We start from the raw sequence: 27,727 nt of genomic DNA, 5'->3' as shown, positions 1-27,727 counted from the left end.
CTCTGACAAATATGCCTCCATCACCACAATAAGTTAACCATAGAAATGGTAACGGCAGTTCATGGTGTCCGTGTCATTGTTTTATTTGTTTACTCTCGCCAAAGTATGAAAGCCTATTTCTGCTGTGTGATACTCTGCCTGACTATTGATTACATGGATGGATCCCCGGGGCCCAGGCTCAGGGGCCAAAAGGTCAGGTGGCTCCTCTGTTCCAGAGCCTGACCCTGATTTTCACTGGCTGAACCACAAAGATGTTTTTTACCTTACATTCTGATAGTGCTGTCTGTGGTTATTCAGGTTGACATTTAACTGTAGCGTCGTTATACTGTATAAAACACATTTATTACACTGTTGACAGATGTGTAACGGCCATCTTTTGGGGGGAAGAAAATATTATATAGCTGATAGTTAGTGATAGAATGAAACATTAAGGGAATTTGGCTTCAGTACAGGTTAATACTTTACCATTATAATCTCCTTGAAAAGCTACAGCTATAAGTCCCTGTAATACAAGGTGCCATCTAGCATCTCACAGTAGCTGCTCCCTTACATTTTAGGAAGGAATAAAGACAATACATTAATGCTGTTGGAACAGACAATACAACGTACAGATAAAAAATAATTTAATTTCTCAAACACGACAAATTTCACCTGCAACAATAATGGGAAACACTGTACACAAGGGAACTCATAATATTACAGCGATATTGTACATTTCATTCTTTGTCTATTATCATATAGATCATTATAAATAATGGATTAGGGAGCAGGTGTGTTTTCCCTTCAGGGTGATGCTTGCAAGCACATTACAAGCAGTGCACATAAACCATTTTACAGTCAAAATGTCCAGCTGTGAAAGATGTCAAAGAGTGGTGAAAAGCTAACCCGTAATAACGTCCATGTGATGTAAATTTAACTCCAGCCCTGGAGGTCCAGACAGCTGCTATCGTTTCTTTCTAGCCACTTGTGCTCCAGCATCCATATTCTAGGGCGAACAGTCGGCGAAAAAAGCCAATCTACAAGGCGTTGAGACTTGCAGATCTGCTATTTTCGGCAAATATAGTATATATAGAGCGAAAACAGGAGGGGACCTAGTATAGAGTTCATAGGAATCCAGTCAACTAACTATATAGGGTTTAAGTGGCTAACCAGGGGCCTGAAGGAGTCTTTGGTGGACTATTAAACCTGGAACAGCAGGTGAATACAACTAACTAGTTGGTCGAATAAAAACAAAACAAATAAAACAACTAGCAATAGTCCGGGTCCCTAGTACCAGGGGTGAGAATGACCAGACTAGATAAATAAGGAAAGCTATGATCTCCTGAATTTTAGATGGGCCATTTTCCTTATCAAAGCACATTGTAGGGGTAGGTAAACCTTAATATGTAGAAACTTTTCTCACAGCCTGAAAAGTGTCTGTTGCAAAAGAACAAAAAGTTAAAACGTTAAAAAAAATGTTACAATGTATAAAGGTCTCACTTTAAAACACAGCCTTATGGAATCTATGCAGTATGTTAGGAGAGCAATCAATCTGTGCAACTTTATTATTTCACCTTAAAGACATAAGAAACCACTAGTTTCAGGTCATAGAGAACAATATTGAAATTCATGTAAAACAATACCAGAGGTGAAAACAGTCGGGTTAATAACTGTAACAACACTCCCCAAAGCATTCTTCCCTTGCCATGTCAATTTGACATGAAAGAAGTAAACAGTTTCAGGGCCGCTTGAATAGGAAAGAGATAAACGACAACAGAGCTCCATCTGAACTTTGTAGGAAATGAAGGAATAACAGCCCAGTATCTCTGAGAACATTCCCAAATTGATAACTACAAACGAGAAACGGCACAATGAATATTAACTTACTGTAGTTACTCTAAATTACAATACATTAGAGACCCAACTTGGGCAAAGACAAGTAAAGGGAGGGGGTTTGCAGCCATGTGTGCTCTCAGCTACACCATTTTGCTATTATAAAAAAAAATCAGGAAAAAGAAAATATTTTTTTTCCAGTGTTGTACCTTTAAAAACGTTCTTTACTGGAGTACATGATTGCGTGTATTTTATGTAAATTTTCCCAAAACAAAAATGTATTACTGCTTCGCCGTTTGCTACAAGTCCTCGTGACTCCTTCAACTCGATATCCCAATCCTCTGGAAAAGTCCATAACATAACAGACACATAAAACTGTGCTGGTAATCTACTCATTCCAATTTTCCTCTGGGAGGGACACTCCAAGTCTGTGCATGTGTTCAAATCCTAGTATTTGTGCGCACACAAGTTTAATTCGGGGCTACATGCAGCATCGACCCTCAGTTTTTCAGAATTATGTCTGCTTTATACTTTGTTGCGCGCCGGTGTCTCACACAAACATAGCAGATTTACAAGCTCACAACACATTTACAAGCTCACAACACATGGCTGCGCAACATGTAACTTTGTAGATCTGGTATTTTCGGTGCAAGACAAAGGTGTGCAACTAAGGATGAATCAGACTTTAGGGTTTGGTGATATGCACTTCACTAGCTCCGCTGCCATTGGTGGTCGTGGTGATGATGTACTGTGTGGTGGCCTGCTGATTGGCTGGTTGCTGCTCCAGGTGTTCTGCGTGGTCCTGGGCGGAGCTCGGAGGTACACTCACCTGTTTGGTGTCCAGATCTGTCTGGCCCTCGGAGATGACGTAGTGTGTCTGCAGTGAGGATGGAAGAGAAAAACGTTATGTATTGATTTATCAAGTGTGTTATTGGCATTGGTGAGATGTCAATATGACACTGTTGTACGTTTCATTTCATTCCTAGATATGCACAAACGTTTGCTTGATTTGTTTACTGAATGTAGGCGTTTCAAAACTTCTAAGACAGGTATGCACTTCAGAGCACAGCACGCTTCTGGTTGGTCTCACAATACATTCTAAAACTAAATATTCTAAAACTGATTCTGCTTCAGTTATGTACAGTGCAGTGATTTTTTAAATAACAGCTGAAACAAAGCTGCAAATAGCCCACTATTCACTCACAGTTTTGACCTGGCCAGTGTTGGCTCCTGATCCAGGCGTGGCCTCTGCTATCACATACTGGGCGTGAGGGAGCGCCATCATCTGGATCTCAGACGCTAGAGGAGAAACACAGGTACACAACAGGTAGGAAGAGTCACACAAAGATATAAGCAAGAGCAAGAGCAAAATTAACACTGGATGTGAACTCACGGTATCCTCTGTAGTTCCAGTTCCCAGGGATGTAAGCGTGCTGCACCGTGCCCTGCTGCTGACTGCCGGGGGTTTGGAGGGTGTGGCTCTGTGCCAAGGTCACAGGGGTCAACTGGGTGGGGCTTAGGTCCTGGCCGGCCTGCTGAGAGGAGGGACTTAGAGGCTGACCTGGGACCTGTGAGGAGATAGGTAATGATACAGAGAAAACATTTAATCATAAATAAATCATACATTTGTTCCGCTGACAGGCCTGACTCACCAACATAACATAATTTAACAGTGACCCTGATTAATTCCCCATTTTTTTCCGACATTGTATAATAATTCTTTTTCTAAATCTCCCCTTCTATGCTGCTGCCATGTTGGACGCACCCCAGGAGTCCCTGTTTTACCCTTCTTTTCTAAAGCAAGTTGTGAAAATCTGGCACGACTAAGCTCCTTATCAGACCTTTGGCTCCCCTCCCTGAGCTGATTCTAATAGATCTGTTCAAACTCCTTGCCCCCTCATTCGCTCCCCTCAAATACCATGCATCCCACTGTGGCCCATTATCCTGCACAAGACAACCAGCAGTAGCTACGTTTTTTTTGGGCTAGTAGCATAACGCAGTGTTTCCAAAGAGTGGGTCGTGGACCAAGTAAATATCTCCTTTTTTTCGTTTACCACATAAAAAAAATATACTATATATTTCAAAAGATTTTAAGAAGTTTAAGCGAACACAATCACAACTTTTCATCAATTAAAAACAATTCCAAAATTTTTCAAAAGCATTTCATAAATAAAATGAAAAGATCTAATCCTTTCCATAAATAAATAGAAAAAAAGTTGAAGAATTAGTGAAAATAGCTGATCTACAAGCTCACAATACAGCACGAAGTGACGCGTTGTGAGCTTGTAGATCTGCTATTTTCACTAGTTTGGGTCCCGGGCAAACGTCTAATTTCTCTTTTGGGTCTTGGGCTATTGATTGATGGATTGAATATTTTATTAGACAGAAATGTAGTACAGTCAAACACTTTGTCTAAAAGGAAAACACCCCAAAAAAGTCTTGTTTCCATTGGAGTCCTAGGCTAAAAAGTTTGGGAACCACTGGCATAACATGTTCAGTGTGTGTGTTTACCTGGCTGCTACCCTGTGTGCTGCCTGTGGGCTCAGTGACCTGGATGTGCTGCACCTGGATGGAATGCTGGCTGTAGCCATGAGGGTCATGCAGCTGACTCACATCCACTGTGGGGTGCTGGGAATGCGGGGAGGAGGCCTGGTGGGGCACACACGCACACAGATAGGACAATATTTTACATTGAAGCAGTGGTGGAAAAAGTACTCAAATGTTTTACTTAAGTAAAAGTATCAATACTGCAATGTAGAAGTACTCTGTTACAAGTAAAAAATCCGGAATTCAAAATGTACAAAAGTATTGGTATCAAATGTACTTAAAGTTGTACAATGCAGAATCACAAATAACGATTTTTAGCAACCTCTGCTGGTCACTACCGTCACTGCATACAATTTCCCTAGTCCTCGATTACCCAGAATTCCATTCGTTTTCACCGGAAGCCGGAAGCGTTTCAAAAAGCGATCTTTTAATTGTTTTATACTATCTACGGATCGTTTCTCTTAGCCAGTGGAGCATTAGTTACCATGAGCTGTGCTTTCTTTTTCTGTTCTTTTTCGATCTTCCAATCCTACATTATCTTAAAATCAGCGTGAGGTTCCTTTTTGTTAATAGCGCGGTAGTTCCTGGCCAAACAGGAAACCGTTGCGGTAGTTCCTGAGGACGTCGGCCACGACGTCATGACGTTGGCCAGGAACGTTATTTTCCCGGGAAAGTCCCCCCTGTACACGTTCAATAGAAAATATATAAATAAAAGGCTTCAGGGGGTGAAATTCACGGAGTGGGTTTTGTGAAACTTTTGCCACTCGCAAAAGATATACAATTTAACTTTAGTTTTGTTGAAAACGTTACCTAGTATTACTTTAAAGTACCAAAAGTACTAAAATGTTTGAAAATAGCCGATCTACAAGCTCACAACGCGCCGCATTGCGGCGCGTTGTGAGCTTGTAGATCTGCTATTTTCAAATAGCCTATGTATAAAATAGGGCTAAAGTGATTAATGTATGTTTTATAATGTAATAATTTATATCTGCAAAGTAACTATAATTGTAGTGGAGTAAAAGTTCAATATTTGCCTCTGAGATGTAGTGGAGTAGAAGTAAAAGTGTAGACAATTGGAAATAATCCAGTAAAGTAAAAGTACCTCAATTGTACTTAAGTACAGTACTTAAGTAAATGTACTTAATTACTTTACGCCACTGCATTGAAGTAAGAAGTGGATGCGTGTGCTGCATAAGAGTCACGTCCAATTTTCCAAAAGGGTGAAAATAGACGATCTACATGCTCACAACGCGTCGCATTGTTTGTGCGACATGAAGTATAAAATATGGCTTAAGAGGTTCATCAACAACAAGAGCCTCAGCCAAATGCTTAAACCGCATTGCGGCGCGTTGTGAGCTTGTAGATCTGCTATTTTCAAATAGCCTATGTATAAAATAGGGCTAAAGTGATTAATGTATGTTTTATAATGTAATAATTTATATCTGCAAAGTAACTATAATTGTAGTGGAGTAAAAGTTCAATATTTGCCTCTGAGATGTAGTGGAGTAGAAGTAAAAGTGTAGACAATTGGAAATAATCCAGTAAAGTAAAAGTACCTCAATTGTACTTAAGTACAGTACTTAAGTAAATGTACTTAATTACTTTACGCCACTGCATTGAAGTAAGAAGTGGATGCGTGTGCTGCATAAGAGTCACGTCCAATTTTCCAAAAGGGTGAAAATAGACGATCTACATGCTCACAACGCGTCGCATTGTTTGTGCGACATGAAGTATAAAATATGGCTTAAGAGGTTCATCAACAACAAGAGCCTCAGCCAAATGCTTAAACGGTGAATACAAATGTAATTCTGAAATTAGGTCAATTAAGTAATCTGTTACATCATGGTCAGGCACCACATCCTGGTTCTTACCGCGGCCACCTGGACCACTTGGAGCTGGATGTGCCCTGACTGTGCCAGGCTGCCCCCTGCCTGCGACACTGGGATGTACTGGATCCTCTGGTAGTCTCCCTGGGCCGTGCGGTAGTCTGTGGTCAATGTCTGAGACAGCTCCGTCATGGCCTGGGTCAGCAGGTCGGTGGTCTATGGAGGGAAATCACTTTACACTGTCAATATGATATCCTCGGAATTAATCTTCCATGTGCTATACACATAAGGCCAATAAGTTGATTGGAGAGTGACGGAGGCAACTGTTTGACATAATAATGTGGTTCAGAGAAGTTGTAGATGTTCTCTTTTTAAAAACTTAAATAAGCTGTCTCCTCTGACAGGGACGACAGAATGCCCAGAAACACAAACCACAAATAGTGTGTTCCATATTAATTGCCTTTTTAATATCTGACCCGAAATGTTCTTTTCTCCAAAAGCAGTGTTTCCATACATTGTAGTAGGTTTTCAAAGGTCAAATTCAACCTCTAAAAAGATGCATGTTTTCCAGCTCTTTGGAGTTTCAGTAAAGTTTTTTTTCTACAGTAGTGATAGACAGAATGAGTACTTACATACACAAGTTAAATAATGTAATGAAGATATGGTTCATTAAGGTAACATCCACTGGCCAACAAGATGTCATCCTTGTAACACTCTGTTGAAGGGTCTCTAGAGTATACAGTATGTTCTAGTCTTGTTGAAGGTTCTCTAGAGTATACAGTATGTTCTAGTCTTGAAGGGTCTCTAGAGTATACAGTATGTTCTAGTCTTGAAGGGTCTCTAGAGTATACAGTATGTTCTAGTCTTGAAGGGTCTCTAGAGTATACAGTATGTTCTAGTCTTGTTGAAGGGTCTCCTGAGAGTATACAGTATATTCTAGTGTTCTTACCACTACGGTCTCGGCCGTGGTTCCATCTGCGTTGATGACAGCAGGGGTGCTGCTGATCACAGCTGCGCTATTGGCCATCTGGGCGAACTCTGGATGTTTCTTCCTGATGTGCTGGACCATCTTAGTCTGAGACACAACGCATGAAGGTAAACACACAGTCAGATGGATCAAGGTTAAATAACAGTGAAAAAGATGACCTCAACTCTGACCAGGGAAACAAAGAGCCTTTGAGATGCTTTATTTATTGATTTACTTTAAACATGTTAGTAACTCGTTGGTACAGGAGGTACACAGTGGGGAACATCATGTAACATCATAGAGTGATGTTCTTATTAATTCTGTACATAGGCTTCCTGTATTCCTAGGCCCATATCTTGTTAACATTGTTTTGTAATGCAATATATATTTTTGTATGGAACATTTCATCCACAGACTCTCTGTCATATTGATGTACCTTTTTGCAACTTGTTTATGCATTATTGCTCCAATATTGATCCATGTTGACACGTTAATGTGTTCTTTTATTCTTCCAAGGACTGTTTTGTTTCATTGAGCCACATGCGGAACAGTGCAGAACATATTATTGTCAGACAATTGCCATTGGCTAATTGAGAGCACTGCCTCTGCCACTGTTCTTTGAAGGCCTCCCTAGCCCGTGGCATTCATGACTCTGAGGAAGATGTAGTTGACATCGAAACGTCAGTCACCCTGGCTAGCACCTTCATAAATAAAAAATGCTTAAAAATCCAAGCTGCTCCAGAGTCCTCTCATTCGCTGTGTTATTAATGGTATTAGTATCAAAGAAAGAAACAAATCGTATTAATGGTATTGGTATTAGCCCATTAAAACTGGGAAAGCATCTGCGATTTTTTATAATATCAGATGTAGCCGATATACAAGCTCGTAGATCTGCTTTTTTAGAACAATCGTGAAAATGTGTGCACATTTTTGAATATTTATATCTTTTTTAACAAACATTTTAACTCAAATCTTTGCTTTTGGGGGTCCCTGGAACAAAATATTTTGAGATGGGGGTCCGCGGCCAAATACATATCATTTTGGGGTTTGACCACCACTGAATTAGCAACATACGATTTCCAGAAAACCACTAGGATTTATAGAAGGCATTTGTAGAATCGGCCTCAGGTCTTAACTCTCTCAGTGCCACGCCCCGAGATATCCCGAGTTTTTCCCGAGTACCCTCAGTGCCAGCACGAGAAATCCCGAGTTTTTACTTTTGACTGTGATCGCGCTATTCTGTATATTTTTCATGATCACTTTCGCTTCCTGACTCCTTCAGACTCACCCGGAGCCGGATGTAAAAAAAAAAAATCATTTCCGGGTCACGTAGTTTTTCTCCGGTGATTTTCGGCCAGAATAGGGAAAGTCACGTTTTTTCACACGGTATAAAACGCAAACGGAGAGGTCCACGTCTACTCTCTTTGGTCTGGGTGACGATCAGTCATCGTAGTCGTGTATCGCATCGTAATTTAGCCCGATCATACGATTGTCGAAAATGTCAACATCCGGTTATGACCGGATATGACGTGAGCCTGTTTGGGAGGGGGTGAGTGAGCCAGCGAAAAAAAAAAAAAACGCAAATTGCTGGCACTGGGGGAGTACTTTATGAAAATACTCTTGGCACTGAAAGAGTTAATGGGTTACGGTCATGGTGCCTGGTTGTGGAGTGGAGCTCACCTTGCTGCTGTACTGCTTGGCACAATGAGGGCAGCAGACGGGCGCGCTGGCGATGGTGCCTGTAAGCTGGGTGTGCGTGCTCAGCATGGGGTCTGGTTCCCCGGGAGCAGCTGGCCGAAGCTTACGGATGCTGGGCGGCAACTCTGCCCCTGGGTGGTTCTTCAGTATGTGGGCCTTCCTCTTACTGGCACTCTTGTACACCTGATGGCATACATTCATGTCAAGAGGAAATGGGGTTGAAAAGATACACAGCCTGATGGTCTAATAATGATGCAGGGTCTGGGGACCACGGGGTCCAGGGGGGTAATGAAGATACATTTCTCTGCTGTCCAGCAGAAACTCCAAAATGTTCATTTTTCAGGAAATGAAAAAAAAAATGTGGAGTTAGGAGGTTTTGTTCGTCATTGATAAGAACAGCTAAATGGACCTCCAAGCTCACAATGAGGTTGGAGGTCAAAAGGGGGTGGAGCCTGGAGTCAGCAAAACCAGCTAAATCCACCTCCCTTTGGTGTTAACTGGTTTCTGCCGGACAGCAGAGCTGAGTCGAATGGACAAGATACTGTACTTGCAGAAAGGAAAGGAAAATAAAGGAAAGGAAGGGGCAGGAATGAGGGAAGGAAGGGAGGAAGGAAGGGAAGGAAGAAAGAATGAAACAAAGAAAGCTGGGTAGAACAGACAAAATACATGCACAAAGAAAAGAAAGCAAGGAAGGAAAGAAGGAAAGAAGGCTTCCAGAAAGAGACATTTTCATGCACGTTGTCCATAATGTACAGGTTGTAGCCAACAGACCAACCTTGTCACAGTACTGGCAGAAGTAGTCTCTGTTGGGTTTGATGATGGGCAGAGTGAGTTCAGGGACATCATCTATACGCATGTCTGGGTGACGTTTTGACAGATGATTCACCTGGAGAGAAATACTGTTAGGTCAGCATTTCCATGAACACTTACAGAAAGGGTAAGTGATATATATATATATATATGTATTTTTTTTTAAAGGTTAAAGTACTATATTCTGATAGTAATCATTATACAGAGCGTTTGCTCAGTCACAGGGGTCTCTCCAGCTCTTTACTAAACAGAATATAGTACATTTTCAGGTAGGTGACAACATTTAAGCCAATCAGGAGAGAGCGCTGAAAATGCATTTTTCTGTTTAATAAAGAGCTGGAGACATGGAGACTCCTTTTACTGAACAAACACTCTATAGCAATGAGTACTATCAGAATATAGAGCTATTTAACACTTATTTTAACAAAAGTAAATCACTTACCCTACCATTAAGCTAGGCAGCGTGGCCTTGTGGTTAATTTTATTAGAGCTATGTACTTAAAGTTAAGGACCTATTGATTCTAAATATCAGGTTATGTGTTTTTCACACATTCTCACGTTAGGCACAGTGCTGAAGAGTTTGATTAGCTGTCACATTTATTATATAGTATGATTGGTATGATTACCTAAAAAGGAGGACCTGCTCTGCTGCCTCTAGTGTGAGGCACCTGCTCCTTTTTCCCTCTACAAATCTCTTTGCTGAGTTGTGAGCTCGCAGATCTGCTATTTTTTAACAAATGTTCACCTATTTTCGCCTATCATGACATGCCCAGAATTGGGACTATATTAACATGTGTTCAATACATCATTATATGAGTGTCTTGTATTGAGTGACTATCATTGGGAGAAAAAAAACAAAAATACAATTCATGATCATGCGATACTGACCAGCATTCCTCGCCTTCTGAAACCCATCATGCACACTCGGCATTTGAACATGAAGCTCTCAAAGTCTGTGGTGGGAACCTTCAGCTTCAGGGTTTTGGAGCGGTGGACGCGGTCCGCCTTCTTGGCCTCTCTGTCGGGGTTGTGCATGCGCTGCATGTGTTCCCGCAGCTTGTCTTTCCTCTGAGAGTCCCAGGAAAGACAAACATCATAAGCATGATGTTTATAATATAGCACTTATAAATAGTTAAGTGTGTTGTGCACAGTAAAAAAACACAGCATTTACTAGAAGAAAATAAAAAACACAAGTTTCACAGTCTCCCATAACTGTTATTGTTATCATATAGTGTAAATCAGGGGTCTACATTGATGCAGTTTCCTGGGGGTCCCTAACAAAATGAGGAACCATTTAATTACACCAATATACTATATTAATATCATGTCATGGATAATAAGTTACTCCAAAGAAAGTATGCATAAGTATGTTCAGATCCTAGGTTCCACTCTCTCCACTATTATCAGAATCAGGTTTATTGTCACATCACAGGTTTACAAGGTGAAAAGGTGGGTGAAATTCGCTTTAGTACATCGTTCCCATCGCAACGCTATTTCAATAGAAAGAAGAGGGGGAGGAAGAAGAGGGCGGGGGGCAAGTGGGAAGGAGATCAACCAAGAGAACAACAAAAAAGCCAAAGAAGTTATTTACATATTTACACTAGTACCTGAGATTAAAAAAAAATCTCCACACTTACAATATACACTTAAAATTCTGTACTAAATCTAAGAAAAATCTTCTCTTATGGGGGTCCCTGGCATAAAATATTTTCAAATGGAGGTCCACGGCCTAATATGTATCAATTTGACGGTCCTTGATATGCAAATGTTTGAGGACCACTGTTCTAAATGGCAAAAGCTCTGTTAAACACCATCACCTGTTTTCTGAACGTGCCATAATTCCTCCGTTACCTTGAACTGTTTCCCACACGTGGAGCAGAGGAAGTCCTTGCGGTCTGAGTGTCGTAGCATGTGGAGACGCAGTTTGTCGGGCCGAGAGAAAGCTTTGTCGCAGTCTGGACACTGGAAGATCTTCTCGGAATGGAAGCAGCGTATGTGTTTCTTCACCTGGAGAGAAAAACAACCCACTTTGGTTTCAGTAGTCACGTCAGGTCTTATCCACTTGGAACGCTAGCAGCATCCCTATACTGGGCATGGAACATTCGCCGGAAATAGCAGATCTAAAAGCTCACAACGCATCGCAATGTGTTTATAGGTGAGCTTATGGGTCGGTTATTTTAGGCAATGAGATTTGGTGTAGAGGGGCAAAGGGAGGGGGGCAAAGGATAGAATCCTGGGGGATGCCGGTCAACAAAGCATTTAAGTGAATAAGTTCACAATGTGTCACATCGTAATGTGTTGTGAGCTTGTAGATGTAGTATTTGTATTTATATAAGAAACTTTTTAACATTTTCTTTGTCTAAAACTCGTGATTGTGTCTCCTGGTTAAATGGAAACTGAATGATTTAAAACAAACGTGATCTTCATCAATGACCTGGATGAAGTCGGTGAAAGTCTTCTTGCAGGAGGGGCAGGTGAAGCAGCCGTCCACGGCGTGCACGCCCACGTGCTCCTTGAGGAGCTCCAGCCGCTCGAAGGTCTCCATGCACAGGAGGCAGGAGTAGGAGCGGTGCTCCGTGTGCAGCACCAGGTGGTCCTCCAGGGCGCCGTCGCTCAGGAAGCTCTTGCTGCAGATGTGGCAGGAGAAGGCGTAGGCCTCCCGGCCGTGCACGCGCACATGCTGCTCCAGCTTGTCCTTGTCACGGAACGCCTTGCCACAGTGGGGGCACTTGAAGGGACGGAAGCTCTTACGGATGAAGAGGTGCTGCAGCGCCGCGTTCTGAGACCCGGGTGGGGAGAGAGGAGACGATTAGAACAAGTGCAACGATGGGGTTGGGCAGATATAGAACTAGTGCTGGGCAATATGGGCTTGTGGTGTGGATGAGGACTGATTTAAGCAGTCACACCGGACCCGAATCCAAACGAATTGAACTCCCCTTTGCGGCATGTTGACGTGTCGTGTTCAATGTGAGGAGTTCAACAGTGATGAACTTTGACCAGGCTTCAACCAATAGGAAAGAAGTGAAACACACACCGGAAAATCGGCACTGGCCACAATCCGCAAGACAAAATGGGCAATTGAAGCGTTCGATGCCTTGGCATGCGTTGGCTACTCCCCTTCAGATGCGTATAATGTATGTGACCGTATCCTAAAGTCCTCCCCCACACCACAGGGCTAAAAATAAGGCTAAACATTTAGATATTTATGGAACAAATGTTGATATCCGATACATCTCAATGCCGTCACCTTCTACCTGAGCTACATTGACAGGATTTATGTCAATGTCAAACACATAAAATGTTTATCTTAGAATTGAATTGGTGATTGTGAATTCGATTACGTTTTGTATAAGAGGTAGAAAGATACACATGGTTTTAGCAAATTAGTTCTGTTGGATACATTGAAAATAACTTTCTGTACCTCAATGCAGAATTGTTGTACAAAACATCATATTGGAGGACCTACTGCTATATATTGCCCAGCACAACATGGAAAACAAACAGACCGGATGCAACGTAGAGGGATGGAGGGGCTAGATAGAGTATATCCTATATCCACAGCAGGTGCAATGACCAGAGCCTTCCTCTGCGTCCCACCTACCTGTACGTCCATCTGTCAGGGCAGCACACATTGAAGGAAGAGAGACAAAATCAAGTCTTGACCATGTTGACACCAAGTAGCAAGCCATCTAAAAACACTAGTGAGATAGAGCCACTTATAAAGCACTTAGTTTCACCTATGTTTCCTATATGAAGGGATTACATAAATATTATGGCTATATGATATTGACAAAAATCCTATTGCCCTTTTCCCCCTGAATCTTGAGCATGTGACACATGCATACACACATTTTCTACCATGTGAAGTAATTTGATAACAAAAACAAATGCTCTGCTGTGTGCATCAAATGAACCGTTTTTGTCAATGCACAACTGAATTTTTAGGTCAGGGATTAACTGCAATACCTTGATTAAAGTGTTAATCCCGATGATGGTCGGTTTTGGTGACACCGTGTTCACATCAAGTGCATTTTTAGAATACAGATCCCAGAGTTCCATTTACATGGAAGCATGTATTATTGATTGCTACACCCACAAACAAACCAGGATGGTTAAACCGGGAGTGGATTGAGTGTTTTATTCAGACGATAAACCAAAGCAAACATCTTTTGGAGCTCATCTTCCTCTTCAAAAATATTCTGTGTTTTCCCCCCACAATTCTACTTCCCTTCTGCATTCAACTGTGCATTTCGTGTGCATGCAGTAAATTTGCCAGGAATGCCCATCGTATATGGAGGAGTGCATACAGAACGCAATTACACTGAATGGCTTTTGCTACTAATAGCAAGAAAAAGCCTAGAATATGCAATTTATAAATGTGATCACTTTAAAGAGGCCGTCTGAATACTGTAATTACATTTGTTTTATGATTTTCTGTACAGCTTTAAACATTCTTCTTCTTATTAAGCTAGTATTCATCATCAGGTGGCTTAAGGCTTCTCTGGTCTCACCCGGATCCTCTTAGCACGGCGCATGTCCTGAGACGTGAGGTGGCACTGGGGGTCTGCTTGGCAGTTTTGTGCCGTGTCCTCCTTCACCAGGACAGGCAAGTCCGCAGTGGGGAGCGAGGCTTCTGGCTCGGGGATGGGCCCCTCCGCTGGGGCCGCCGGCTGGCCTTCCGCCTCTGACACCACCTCCCCCTCGCTTGGCTCCACCTCCACCACCTTCAGCCCGTTCTGCGATCCTTCCAGTCGCTCCTCAAGGGGCTGCTTGACAGTCAGTCTCAACATCTCCTGAGAAAAGGATTTCGCGTCCAAATAGAGACGACAGTGAGTAATGGTGTCTCAAATACATTACAACAATAGACAGAAGTGTAGACAAACAGGAAGCTGAGGGAGGGGGAAGGACGGGCAGCCTGCTCCTCTGTGATCACAGAAACAATGTGCCATCACTGTAGCTCTAACCTGCTACTATTGCTTATTGAGCTCTTGTAATGTTGGTGATGTAGTGAAAGGAAAATGTGTCCCAGTACCGATGTCTTGTCCCCGCCGCTGTCCACCGGTGGATCCAGGCGGATGAATTTCGGTGGCCGGCCTGGTCTCCTTCCGGTGCCAAACCGCTTCCTGCCTCTTCCACGGCCACGGCCCCTGGATCTGTACAAAGGAGGATTGGAGATTAGATCATTTTGACAAGGCTACATTCTTTCGATACTGACTCCCCTAACCTCAACAGTCCCGTGCACACCATTCAAGTCTAGCACTGTTTCACACAGGGATTTAAGGGGGAAATAATCTCACGACTGACATTTCTTGTTAGGCAAAGATATGCGATTTGTGAAATAACATGAAAGGGGCCCGACACTAGCGCTCTGTTTCCTAAACAATTAGCACAACAAAAATTATGATGTTTTCACATTATCATTAGTACTACATACGCAAATTGTAGCTTTAACCTTTGATTTTATGAAATATATGAGACCATTAGGGTTTTATGGAAGATGCTTCTGAACATTCTATTGCTAGATTGACCAATTCAAATACTTATCTATTATTACTGAAAGGCTCGAATTTACCAGCCACGAGGTGCAGAGCAGCAGTGTTAACGTTACAAGCCAAAGCTGGCCTGTAAGGAACCCAAATTACTGAAATACCAACCAACAAAGCAAGCCCACACCGTTTCTTCAGGAAGAGTACTTTCTAGTTATATCATGTGTTCTTTCTTCTGCACAGACATTTGTCCTACTGCATCTTGCTATCCGATAGCAGTGTTGGTGTGAAGTGCATCTTAAACATTACCTGGTGACGGAGGCGAGCTTATCGTCATGCATGTTGAGGTGCTGCTGAAGCTGCTCAGAGCTCACAAAGCGACGGTTGCACTCGTAACACGGCCAGTTCTTCTCCTGTTCTCGCAAGACTGAGGGAGAACATAAGAAGCAGTTAATTAACCAGTGTTGTAATAGCCGATCTACAAGCTTACAAAGCGTTGCATCGAGACACGTTGTTAGCTTGTAGATCAGCTACTTTTGATATTTTTGAGGGGTAAAGCTGTTGGTGATGTCGGTACAGATCAACTGATCCAAGGAATGCTTCTCACCTTTCCTCTCCTCCTCGGTGACATCGTGAATTTTCTGATTGACGAACTCAGCATAAGATGCTGCATACCACACCTGTGGATGAAAGATACTGTAAGTTATCAATGACAGTGGGTTGAGGTCAGTGGTTATGAATTCTGCTCTGTTAACAATATAGACAGATTTGCCTCCTCCCCGTACATGAGATCATATCACAATGCAGACGCAATTGCGATTATTCTATCGATTACTTTTTTGATTCATTGAATAATCGTTTTTTTATATATTTTGTTTCAACGAATCACTTAAACACTTTAGCCGTATTTTATACTTTGTCGCACAACAGTGTTGAGAAAATGTATGGAAATTTCAGTTCTACAATGCAACGCCTTGTGAGATTGTAGATCGGAACTTTTCACTATTTCTGAAGGTTTTTGAAAATGCTCACCTAATAATGACATATTCAAAACAGTGATCGATTATTAATCGAATAGTTCGATTAACAGTTGCTTTCCTAAAGCAGATCAGGAGCTTTTAACCATTTAACCCATTAAGACCTGTGGCCGATTCTACAAATGCCTTCTAAATCAGTAGTTCACACACTTTCAAGATTTTTCAAAAATGTTAAAAAATAGCAGATATACAAGCTGTGAGCATGTATATCTGCTATTTCTTAGTAGCCCGCTCAAAAATCTAAAATGACACAAAAGCTTTCCCGGTTCAAATGGGTTAAACCCTATATACTTCATTGATAAGGTGTAAATGCAAACTATGTTCAGGAAGGGTGGCTGATTTTCTGGATATATTAAAGGGATTGTTGGCAACATTAAGCCTAAATTTGAAAAATATCTCTATATATATATTTTGCATTTTTCCCCCTCTATCAGCCACTATATAATGATGCTGGGGTGTTTTCCTGCATTGAAACACAGTCCTCTTTCTGAAATCCGTATTTCCCTACTGTTTATGTTTGTGTCGGGCCGTAAATTAACGCACGCATGTGCGCATCCGTGCGCGTCCGTGTGAACTTTTTACTTTCGGTTTGAAAACGCTCTCAAACGTCGTTTTTGAGGCACATAATTTACCTTTCAGATAGCGGTTGGATAGAATTTAGTTGTTTAACTTCATATATGTGGTCAATTTGTCATGAAAGAGCCTATTTAAAAATAAAAATTCAGAGAACCGGCAGGGGCGGGCAGTTCCGCGAATTGTATCCGAATAAAGTAACCTATATTCGGCATGGCCCGTTTAGAAGTCCCCTTGACTCTATGGAAGTCCTCACTGCGTCACCCCCTGGTGGTCGGGGAAACGAACTGCTGGAGTTTTTTTCTTTGTTTATCTCTGAATCGCCTACAATCCCTTTAATGCCAGGTGTCAATGAGACATAGAGTTGAATGAGCCAAAATGGCTCCTACCTTGAGCTCCTGTTTTGGCTGGATGTTCTTAATGGTGGTGTAGAAGATTTCTGATCCGTACTGGTAGGCAACCAGGTTCTGCTCTAGGTGGTTCAGGGCGGGCCTCACAAACATCATCCAGTTACAGCTGTCCTCATCTGACAGGTCCAACCACATGTCATCAGACTTCTCTCCATCCTTGTTTCCATCCAGTGTCCACAGCTAAAAGGAGGATCATAAAGTAGATTAACCACTTAAACCCCATATCATTTTTTTCAGTTGATTGGTGTCCCCCAGAGGTCTATACCTGGTCCCTTAATGAATCTCTATACCAAACGTTACCAAAAATAGCCGATCTACAAGGTAACAACGTGTTGTAACGCGACACGTTGTGAGCTTGTAGAGCTGCTATTTTCGCCAAATGTTCGCCTATGTTCACCGAATGTTCACCTATTATGACATGATAGTACATGGACACCTTGTCCTATTATTTGCTAGCAATGTTAAACATTTCAATAGGGGTGAAAGTATTTATTGAATAATCGATCAAAAGAAAGTTGATCACATTACATTTTGGTAATTGAATAACGTAACGTAAATAATAAGTAATGTATCAAGTAGAATTGTTTTATTTGTGCTACTTGCAGCAGAAAGGAAAAATGTCAAGATGTCTGGGTTCAGATAACTTGTGTTGAGCATTTAACACTAAAGGCATCTAAATTAAAGGCATTAACTGAATAATTGGAAACATAAATAGAAATGACTTAAACGTGTGTTCCATCTTGTACTTAAACTTTCTAAACTGAAATCAAGTGACAAAGTGTGGTAGATATTTGTGTTTAGAAATGTGTTATGTAAACTCTAGACAAAAATATTGTTCTACTGTATGTATATGGAGATAATGTTGAAAATGTGATGTTTCCCTTTAAGGAGAGTCTTACTTTGAGGTGAATGTAGTGGCTCTTCAGTTCACTCTGGGTGACCAGCGGTCCCTCAACAGGGCCAAACTGTGTGCGTTTGGGAATACGTCTCTTGGAGAACACCCCACCCAGGAAGCGGTCGATGTAGAGGACCAGGGGTAGACTGGCCCTGGCTTTGGACATCACCGGACGGTTAGGGATGGGGTGTAGTGGACTGTGCTCCAGACACGCAGAGGGGTTGGCGTTGTTACACTCCTCACACCCTAGAGAGAGACAGAGACAGGCAGACAGGAAGGCAGGCAGGCAGGCAGGCAGGCAGACACAGACAGACAGACAGACAGACAGACAGACAGACAGACAGACAGACAGACAGACGTTAACATGCAATCACTTTAGTTCAGGAGTAATAATTTGAGGGTATAAAATGCATGGTGCTGGTTTCTTTTAACTCATGCTCACTACCAACTATCCCTAGAATAACTGTGAAATTACACACAATTCATGTATTACATACGTAGCCATAGAACAAATCCATGCCCTCCCGGGGAGGGTGGTCTGTGTGAAGCTCGTGGAAAAGTGGAGATATTTCACTAAATACACGCTTTCTGCCAGAACTTTCAAATGGATATGAAACTATATGACAAGAGCTGACTCCAAGTAACAGCAATTAATTATTGGGTGACTACACATGTTACATTAGAAAGCCGCCGTGATGACTCCCCTCCGCGGGAGGGCATGGGTGTGTTATAGCTGGGTATATGTAATACATGAAATGTAAGTAATATCACAGTCATTCTAGGGCTACAATTAAGCGTGACTGATCCCTGATATATATTTTTTATGCACTGGCAATTTAAAATTCACTTGGACAAAATCATAACTCGAGTTCAGAATATACTCGGGTGGCCACTCACACAGTTGGTGAGGGGTGAAGGACTGCGGTCGGCTGGGTTCCCAGTCATCCAGCTCAGAGTCATCCTCCTCTTCCTCCTCCTCAGAGTCCTCAGTGGAGTCTGTGGCTCCCAGGGGACTGGTGGAGGGGTCCCCTATACCGGCCATGGATACAAGAGAGTTGGACGCAGACAGCTGCTCCTGTGTGCATTTGACAAGTTGACGTTTACAGAGTTATAGTTCAGCAATTTTTAGGCAGTACATTAGGCAGTAAATAATATGAACTCTCTGGAGATAGTAGATGGCAACTGTGTTGTTTATCATTGCTGTTGGGTGGAAACCTTGTACGTTCAAGACAGTTACTTTTCAGGAAAAATAACCTGTGTTCCAACGGTTCCAATGTAGTTATTATTTAGTCACAAGCTTGTTAATACTTTTCATTGGTTACCACTTAACTACTTTCAGAAATAGAGAGAATAGCTGATCTACAAGCTCACAACACGTAGCATCGCTACATACACATTGTGAGCTTGTAGATCTGCTATTTTACCTACTTTTGCAAGACACGAAATACAAATATTTTGTGTTGGACTAAGGACTTTAATCCATGCACATCATAAACATTCTCCACCTGAGACACTGGCTCCAGGATGGCTTGTGGGCTCTCTGCTACGTTACTGAGAACATGCAGGTTGGCAGCATTCATATTCTGTCCACTGGGCAGCAGAACGGTGACCTGGACATGAGATTATAGAGATATGTAGAGCTGATGAATCAATATATCAGAAACAGCGAAAGGCATGAACAGCTTCTGCTATTTTATCTTTGAAATCAATTCAGGTTGTTGTACAATACTGCAAAAACATCTCGACACAGAGGAAAACATACCTGTTGTGTCGTTCCATCCTGTTGGATGTAAGCGACTTGGGGCTGGTCAGCGAATACAGTCTGCAAGTAACAAATTCAATACAACATGAAAGGCAGATCTAGGGAGGGTCAAATGCACATTAAGACTTTTGTTCCTATTGTAATGACAAGGATACTCGCAACAACACTCGTAACCAACATGAAAACAATGTGGGAATCATAAGCATTGCTTGCAAGTATGAGGAATTGTCTTTGGCACATGTTGCAGTGACTACATGCAGTGCACATGGTCATGGTATGAAGTAAATTTTCTGCTAAAACATTTTAAATGCTGCATTATGCTGTGTGGGCGTGCGTGCATAGTGCAGAGTCTGACATCATGGAACTCCATATTTGGGCACATAATTTTTGGGTAAGCCTGACATGGACCTCCATATTAGGCTATATTAAGTAGCTCTCTGCATAAAAGCAGACCACACGTATTTAGAGCAGCCATTTCATTCGTTGGTGTTTTGTCCAATCAAAAAGCTTTATAAAAGGGTAGCCAGCCATTTTCATTTGTTTTGATTTGTCCAATCAAAAAGCTGTATCACGAAGGTAACCAATCAGGCTTCATTGCAGATGGATCATAGGCGCACCTCCACAACCGATGCTTCCTACTTGGGCATTAGTGGTCAATACATGGCCCCTGCTCACTACGTCCTCCAGTCTCAGGATGATGATGGTGAGGAGAGACTTAATGATCATGTAAATGGTGGTGTCAAAGAGAACCTCAGGGAGCAGGATATTTATCTTCCCATTGCCAATATAGCCCGCATCATGAAGAATGCCATACCAGAGACTATAAAGACATCAAAAGATGCCAAGGACTGTGTGCAGGAGTGCGTGAGCGAATTCATCAGTTTCATCACATCAGAGGCGAGCGACCGCTGTCTCCAAGAGAAGCGAAAGACCATAAGTGGAGAGGACATCCTGTATGCCATGTCCACGCTGGGCTTTGACATGTACGTGGATCCGCTCAAACTCTACCTGCAGAAGTTCAGAGAGGCCATGAGGGCGGAGAAGGGAATGCCTGGTGGTGTGTCCGTGGGAGAAAGCCTCGGAGAGGAGCTCCCAGGTGACAGCTTCACAAATCCACTGCCAGCAGGAATCATTACAGCGGATGGTCAGCAGCAAAACGTAATGGTCTACACTTCTCCGTATCAACATCAACAGATTCAGTTCTCACGACAAGAGCTTCCTCCTATCCTAAGTGCAACAGCAGCGGCTGCACATGATGGCACCATCCCCATGGGCCCGGCAGTCACAGACCACCAGGTCTGACCCCCGCGCAAAGGCGTGCGTTAACAGGACGGGGAGGCATATCGGGTGAAGGCAGCAATTAATGGAAGCCCTAATGTACAGTGAAATCAATACCCGTTCATTAGAAGAGTGTATTTGTAGCTGAAGGTACCAAATGGTGTCTGAACAAAACCGGATGGAAAAACATGAGGCTTTATTTTAAAAGTGTCATTGCATAGCATAGTGGTCGGATTGCTGTTATTTAGACCGCTTTCATGCTAAATCTTGTGCACACCGCCAGTAGGCTAACTTAGTACCTCCACATTTTTTTTTCCCCACATATGTTTTATGTGTTTTATTTTAACTTTTATTTCCTAATGGAACTCAATAGGGATCTGATTGGGCTGAAACACAACAGCGGCAGTGTTTTGGGGCGTCCTTTTTGTTTTGATCAAGTCTGCAGTTTGTTCAAATGAGGCAGCACACCACACATGCCTTGACTCATATTTGATATGTTTGCGCCACTTAGTGGCTGTGGTCGTGGAGCTGGTCATTTTTTTCTAATGGTTGTAGTTTTAGGTTGTCTGAAGTTGGCCATTTTTAAAGTTGCATTTTGGATTTGTAAATCATCAAACCTTTTTTTTCTTTACAGTAACATTCTGAGTATGGAACAATTAACAGAAGAAGACGGTGTGGCTCTGAGTCTGTGGGAGATAGTTTTGCCTACAACACAATGCCTTGCTACAAATCGAATCGTGCAAAGCGAAGAAAATAGATGCAGAACATCCCTCCGATTTCTGTCTATCCATCCATATTTGGGCAAGACTGACAACATCATCCATATGATGTCAGAGATCCACATGGGAGACATGTTACTGGACCCTGTCTTGGTTTGTTTGAGGGGGTGAATACCCTTCATATTTGGGCAAGATTAAAACAAGACAGGTCCAATAACAACATCGCCTCTTTGTGGATCACTGACCCTCATATGGAGAGAGGACCTCAACCGTACATTCTACATCTACGTTTTAGTGCTCACATGCCACTATAAAAGGAGCATGCACCAAGATTTTATACTTTCATTCTGGCCCATCAATGACGTTATATTGTCATCTCCAAATGTGAGCCCGGTTTCGGCTAGAGGTGGCCATTTCAAAAAATGTTAACCGGTAACCGAACCTTGTCAGCTGTTAATTAACTGAGAGACAGGAAAGGTTGGTAGAGCGGGGTGAAGTTCCTCAAGTTGATTCGTCAGCTGTGGGAAGGACTATATAGCCTTATTTATATGGTAGGTGCTCTCACTCTGTGGGTCTGGGGCGCCCAAATCTAATCTGTTATTTTATCACACAAGATATAGCTTACATTGTAGTAGGAGATCCATTGATTCCCTCAGTCTTTTCTCAGCAGTGCAAAGTTACCTACAGTACCTGCCGCAATGTCCTCTGTCATTAGCTCTGACAGACTGCGGTGTCTTCCCTTCCCTCTACCACTCTCGCCCCTTGCTCGAAGGCACAGAAGGCCTTACCATAATACTATAAAGGGCTCGCATAAAGGAAGACAAGAAGAGAAGGGGACGTGAAAGATGCAAACGGAACAAACCCTCCTTCTCCCCTGCCTACTCGCAGACTGTACGTGGCACCAACTACAGAGGGAATGAGATAGCGTAACAGCGCAGGAAATGAGTTGATCCGTGTACACTTTTTATGGCAACATGATTTCATCATTTGGGCTTGATAAAAATACGAATGTTATTAAGGCACAAGGCTTAAGTCCAACATTATTTTAATAGCGGTGAAAACCAGGACAATTTAGTGTCCAGTCCTGGGCAAACCAGGAAAGTCTGGTCACCCTACACATGCATCTCACCTGTGTGCCATCTGCTGGGTGGATGTAGACCAGTGTGTGTTCAGCTGACTCCACCGAGGTGTAGGAGTTCCCGTCTGCAGTGTAAACCACCTGCTGCTGTCCCCCTCGGTCCTGCTGATCTCCACTGTACACGATCTGGGCCACAGTGCCTCCCTCAAAGTGGACCTGTAATGCATAATATGTACAACACTCCCATTTTAAGACCTGAGGCCGATTCTACAAATGCCTTCTAAATCAGTAGTTCTCATACTTTCAAGATTTTTCAGAAAAGTTCCAAAATAGCAGATGTACAAGCTCGCAGCACAGCACAAGGTGACGCGCTGTGAGCTTGTATATCTGCTATTTTTGAATAGCCAATGCAAAACCTAAATGACACAGATGCTTTCCCGGTTTTAATGGGTTAAAGGTTTTCTATTAATGGGTTTAGTCAGACACCTTTGAAATCCAACTTATTTCTGTCCTAGGGCAAAATTCTGCCGGCACACAAATAAAGTATGTCCTTTTTAATATGCTTGAAAGGGAATCTAAGATTTAAACACTGTCTTTACCTGTATTTAAGACTTTCAAGGTTAATAATGACATTTTAAGGCAATACATGAAATCCAGACACCCTGGAAGTATAACATGTCCTGGGAGTGTAAAAGCATGTTAATAAACATTATTAATTAATAAAACAATGTTTGTTTTAAACATAACACTCCCAAGTGTGACAATAATTCTTGTGGTGACTGCATATTAAATATACTGCACACATTCATGACTATAAATGTGGCCATTCAAAGAAAGGCAGTTCATCAGACTGTTGTATCAGATAGGGACACACACACACACACACACACACACACACACACACACACACACACACACACACACACACACACACACACACACACACACACACACACACACACACACACACACACACACACACACACACACACACACACACACACACACACACACACACACCTACCTGTGTGGTGTTGCCTGATTCACTGTTAGGTGTCTGACTCCACACAGGAGAAGATTCCTGCTTGGTATCCATGGCAGCACAGCACCAGGCGTGCCACTTTGTCACCTGTCACGCCACTCTGAAAGGGACAAATCTTCATCATTAGAACTGGACTTACAGTTTCATGTAGTGAGCAAATTGTCTTGATGTTTGAATACACTGAATCACACAGTCAGCAATACAAAACACACTTAAAAATAAGATTACTCCAAACATACATCCTCTCTAACCGAAGTACAATATGGGCTTACATTGCGTTAAGTGAATATGATGCAGCAATGAAAACAGTTACTGTAAGAGGTTTTGAGTCATTGTACAGTAATAATAACACAAAGCAAGCTCCCTGGGAATATGGATTATTATCACTACACAGTAACAGTAATATAAGATGTGGTATATTAAGATATTTTTAATATAAAGTATACTAAATGCTATGTCCATACATTCATGTTTTCAGGATGTGCCCAATATATAATATGTATGTTCCAATGACATGCATCCTTTGGTACATTCAGTTGACATGGTGCAAGGGGGCATTCATATGAACTGGATTCAGTTATATATATGTGCTCCTGAGAGTATATGATGATACAGTGCATTAGCGAGAGAACACGATGCAGGACTTTATCAAGTGGATGCAGTGATGCATGTGCACCTGTGAAAAGGCTGCATGATGCAGATCATTATTAACTCTGGACTCAGTCAGTGTTATATACAGCCACGATTCTCAAAGTGGGGTCCGCGGACCCCTGGGGGTCCGCGACGCATAGCCAGGGGGTCCACAAAATATTTCACAGATATAAAAAAAAATTGATTACAAATATTTTTTGATTAAAAATATTTTTTGATTAAAAATATTTTTGTATTTTACTTTTATGGGGGGGGGGGCTGGTGAAAGTTGCATAAGTTCTTACTGTAATAGTGTGTGTGATATGAAATGTGAGCTTACAATAATCACAGTAATCCTTAATCATATTCCATCATATTCAAAGGCTTTTGCAGAGAAATTAGACTTTCAAATTAGAGCACTGCAGAGGGCAGGTGTGTGCGTCTGTTTCCAGCTGATGCTCGTTGACGCTCGTTCATGTTAGAGGCAAGGCAATTATGCTTTTGCACTGTCAAATAGGCCAACATCTAATCTAAGATTAGTGGGACTCATTCAAATGACCACCACCAGTGAGTCCCGGAACTCACTTCATTGAAAACAACATTTTTTATTAGATATTACATTGATATTATAGCTATTTTATTTGATTAGATATGTGATGTTGTTACCTGACAATTAGTTGACTTTTGGTGAAAAGATATGGTACCGCATATGTCGGTATTGGTTGATATCGGAATCGGAAATTAAGAGTTGGACAATATCGGAATATCGGATATTGGCAATATCGAATATCGAATATCCCTAACAATACGTTTATTATTTTTCAATTGAAGCACCTACTAAAAGTCACATTTAGACTGGTCATTTTACATGTCTGTTTTTATTATGACTATAGAAGTGTTCATTTTCTGAAGTCTGAACCATTAAGATCAGTTACTTGAAAAGTGTGCTGTCAGGTTTTGCACAAAAGCAATTTTAATAAAATTACTATTGGCACATGATACATATAGTAGTAGTGGTTTCTGTTTATGTTTATGACTATGAAAAAAGATTTTGATTGAAACGTTGTTTAATACAAATAGTTCCAATGTCATCTAAATGTACATGTGGTTGTAAGTATATGCTTATCGGTGCTGCGAGGATGAGGGGGTACCAGGAAAGAATTCTCCCCTCCAAGGGGTACCTGGAGGGGAGACATACGTACACAGTACGTATGTGCAACTGGAGAGTACATGATGCAGGGATAATGCACTGGATTCAGTCTGTGACATTTGTCCCAGAGAGTACATGATGCAGGACATTATCGACTGGCTCCAGTGATACATGATGTGCACCTTGGGGTTCAGCTGCCTGTCACTGTGTGACGTGCAGCTCCAGGGCATTATCGACTGGATTTAGTGACACATATATGCACCTGGTGACCTGAGAGTACATGATGCAGGGATGGATAATGCACTGGATTCAGTCAGTGACAGTTGTCCCCGAGAGTAAATGATGCAGGGATAATAATGCACTGGATTCAGTGATACACATTGTGCACTTGAGACTAGAGTACATGCAGGACATTATTATTATTATCATCATTGTTGTTACATGTGTACCTTGGGGTTTAGTTCAGCTGCCTGTCAATGAGTGACGTGCAGCTGCAGGGCATTATTGACTTGATTAGGTGACACATATGTGCACCTGGAGGAGGGTGCATGATGCAGGGTGCAAGCTCAATTAAATATTTTAACAGCTCTTCAAGCGACTATCTGTTCTTTTTCGGCAAGCGACATGAAAGCGACACCGTGCAAGCCAGTTCTTCTCATATAAAAGAACGGTCAAACAAAAAAACAGTCAATGGGGGTAGTAGCAAAGAACCACGGCTGGTGTATGCGCAACCGTACATCTCTAGTAGAGATGTAGAGACGTTTCATTGTGCGTGTTGTAGAGATTCTCTACATCACGCACTATGAAACGTCCCTGCAGTGTCCCGGGGCTCCAATGTCACCCCGCTATAATCACTCATAAACCCCATATAGCACAAACCCCCCTATTTTTGACCCCACAGGTTCTCGGTCCCAAAAAACCGGACCATACCACATTAAAAACATCACCAGGCATCCACCGCACCGCGACGCCGGTGTTACCGCCGTAGGGTCGAGCTTCGCGGTGAAACGTGACACACTCGGGGCCACGGCTCCAATCAAATTAGGAGAGTTGACAAAATGCGGGTTTTATGAGCGGCGGGCGGCAGAATCTTTTTGTTCATAACCTACCCGTCCCCCCGCTCGGTTCAAGTTGAGCCGCCCAGCCTGCTCAACAAGGAAGAACAGGCTCCATTTTGTTTGGGTGGGACTAAACAACAACGACCGCTTTAATCCGCGCGATACCGCGACACGGTCCCACGATATTTAGTCATATCGAACTAAATCGTTTGTTAATAATTTATTGGGTGAATTTAAGTGGCGTAATCGTTGGTTTTGTGAAGGTTTCGTGAAAACGTCCAGGTTGTTCTTACCTCTCAGAATGGTAGCTGCTGCAGAGATGGCCGCATTGCATATATTTACATAATCTGCCCGGCAACTCACCGAGACGTGCCTCGTGATTGGCTGGATATTATTTTGTCCGAGCCATAACCATAGGCCATAACACGACGACACATTTTCTATTTAACCGCTTATGCCCGGTTTTATACTTCTTCACACGAAGGTGTCGCGTAGCCAAGTCTGTGGTCAGTGTGGTGGAAAAAGTACTCACATTTTGTACTTAAGTAAAAGTATTAATACTGCAATGCAGAAATACTCTGTTACAAGTAAAAGTCCGGTAAATCAAAATTTAGTAAGTGAGTAAAAGTACTAAAGTATTGGCATCATATAAGTACCAAAGTACTAACCTCGGGTCTAGACTTTCCACCACAAGTAGGCTACCCATTATGTAGAATGTTCCATTTCACAGGTTTCAAATGTATTAAAATATACAAAAATCTTTTGAAATAAGCAGAACTTTTCAAATTGCCAAAGTCTGAAGTGGCTTTGTAATAATATAATAATAATATATAATCAAAATCTGCAGTAACTAGTAACTTAAGTTTTCAAATAATTGTAGTGGAGTAAAAATTACAATATTTGCCTGTAGTGGTGTAGAAGTAAAAGTTGTACTTAAAATACAGTACTT

General features: G+C 42.0%; 2 protein-coding genes across 3 annotated transcripts; one reads left to right on the top strand and one right to left on the bottom strand.

Moving 5' to 3' along the window:
• Positions 1-606: 606 nt before the first annotated feature.
• prdm10 (PR domain containing 10) lies at positions 607-27,411 on the bottom strand. Of its 2 annotated transcripts, none has more exons than XM_080429537.1 (23): positions 27,072-27,411; positions 23,923-24,041; positions 22,950-23,114; positions 19,824-19,883; positions 19,567-19,671; positions 18,959-19,136; positions 18,066-18,307; positions 17,146-17,346; positions 15,754-15,826; positions 15,456-15,573; positions 14,693-14,813; positions 14,172-14,453; positions 12,095-12,439; positions 11,512-11,667; positions 10,549-10,728; positions 9,626-9,736; positions 8,833-9,033; positions 7,135-7,260; positions 6,231-6,401; positions 4,324-4,461; positions 3,206-3,380; positions 3,017-3,111; positions 607-2,689 (listed from the first exon to the last, which is right to left on the bottom strand). In XM_080429537.1, exons 2-23 carry the CDS (start codon positions 23,992-23,994, stop codon positions 2,498-2,500), a joined length of 3,507 nt encoding a protein of 1,168 aa, XP_080285663.1. In that variant the 5' UTR covers positions 23,995-24,041; positions 27,072-27,411; the 3' UTR covers positions 607-2,497. The 2 variants fall into 2 exon arrangements, with proteins under 2 accessions (XP_080285663.1, XP_080285664.1); XM_080429538.1 differs by having other exon boundaries at positions 18,959-19,130.
• On the top strand, positions 20,424-21,125 carry LOC308085185 (nuclear transcription factor Y subunit beta-like; the record flags this gene model as incomplete). Its single annotated transcript, XM_080428270.1, has 1 exon — positions 20,424-21,125. The coding sequence occupies one exon, from the start codon at positions 20,424-20,426 to the stop codon at positions 21,123-21,125; it is 702 nt and encodes a 233-aa protein (XP_080284396.1).
• Positions 27,412-27,727: the final 316 nt, after the last annotated feature.

Source organism: Gymnoscopelus braueri (genome assembly GCF_963280865.1).
Source record: "Gymnoscopelus braueri genome assembly, chromosome: 5".
Lineage (NCBI taxonomy): Eukaryota > Metazoa > Chordata > Actinopteri > Myctophiformes > Myctophidae > Gymnoscopelus > Gymnoscopelus braueri.
The sequence above is the reverse complement of the archived record's forward strand: the minus strand, read 5'-3'. Positions and strand labels throughout refer to the sequence as shown.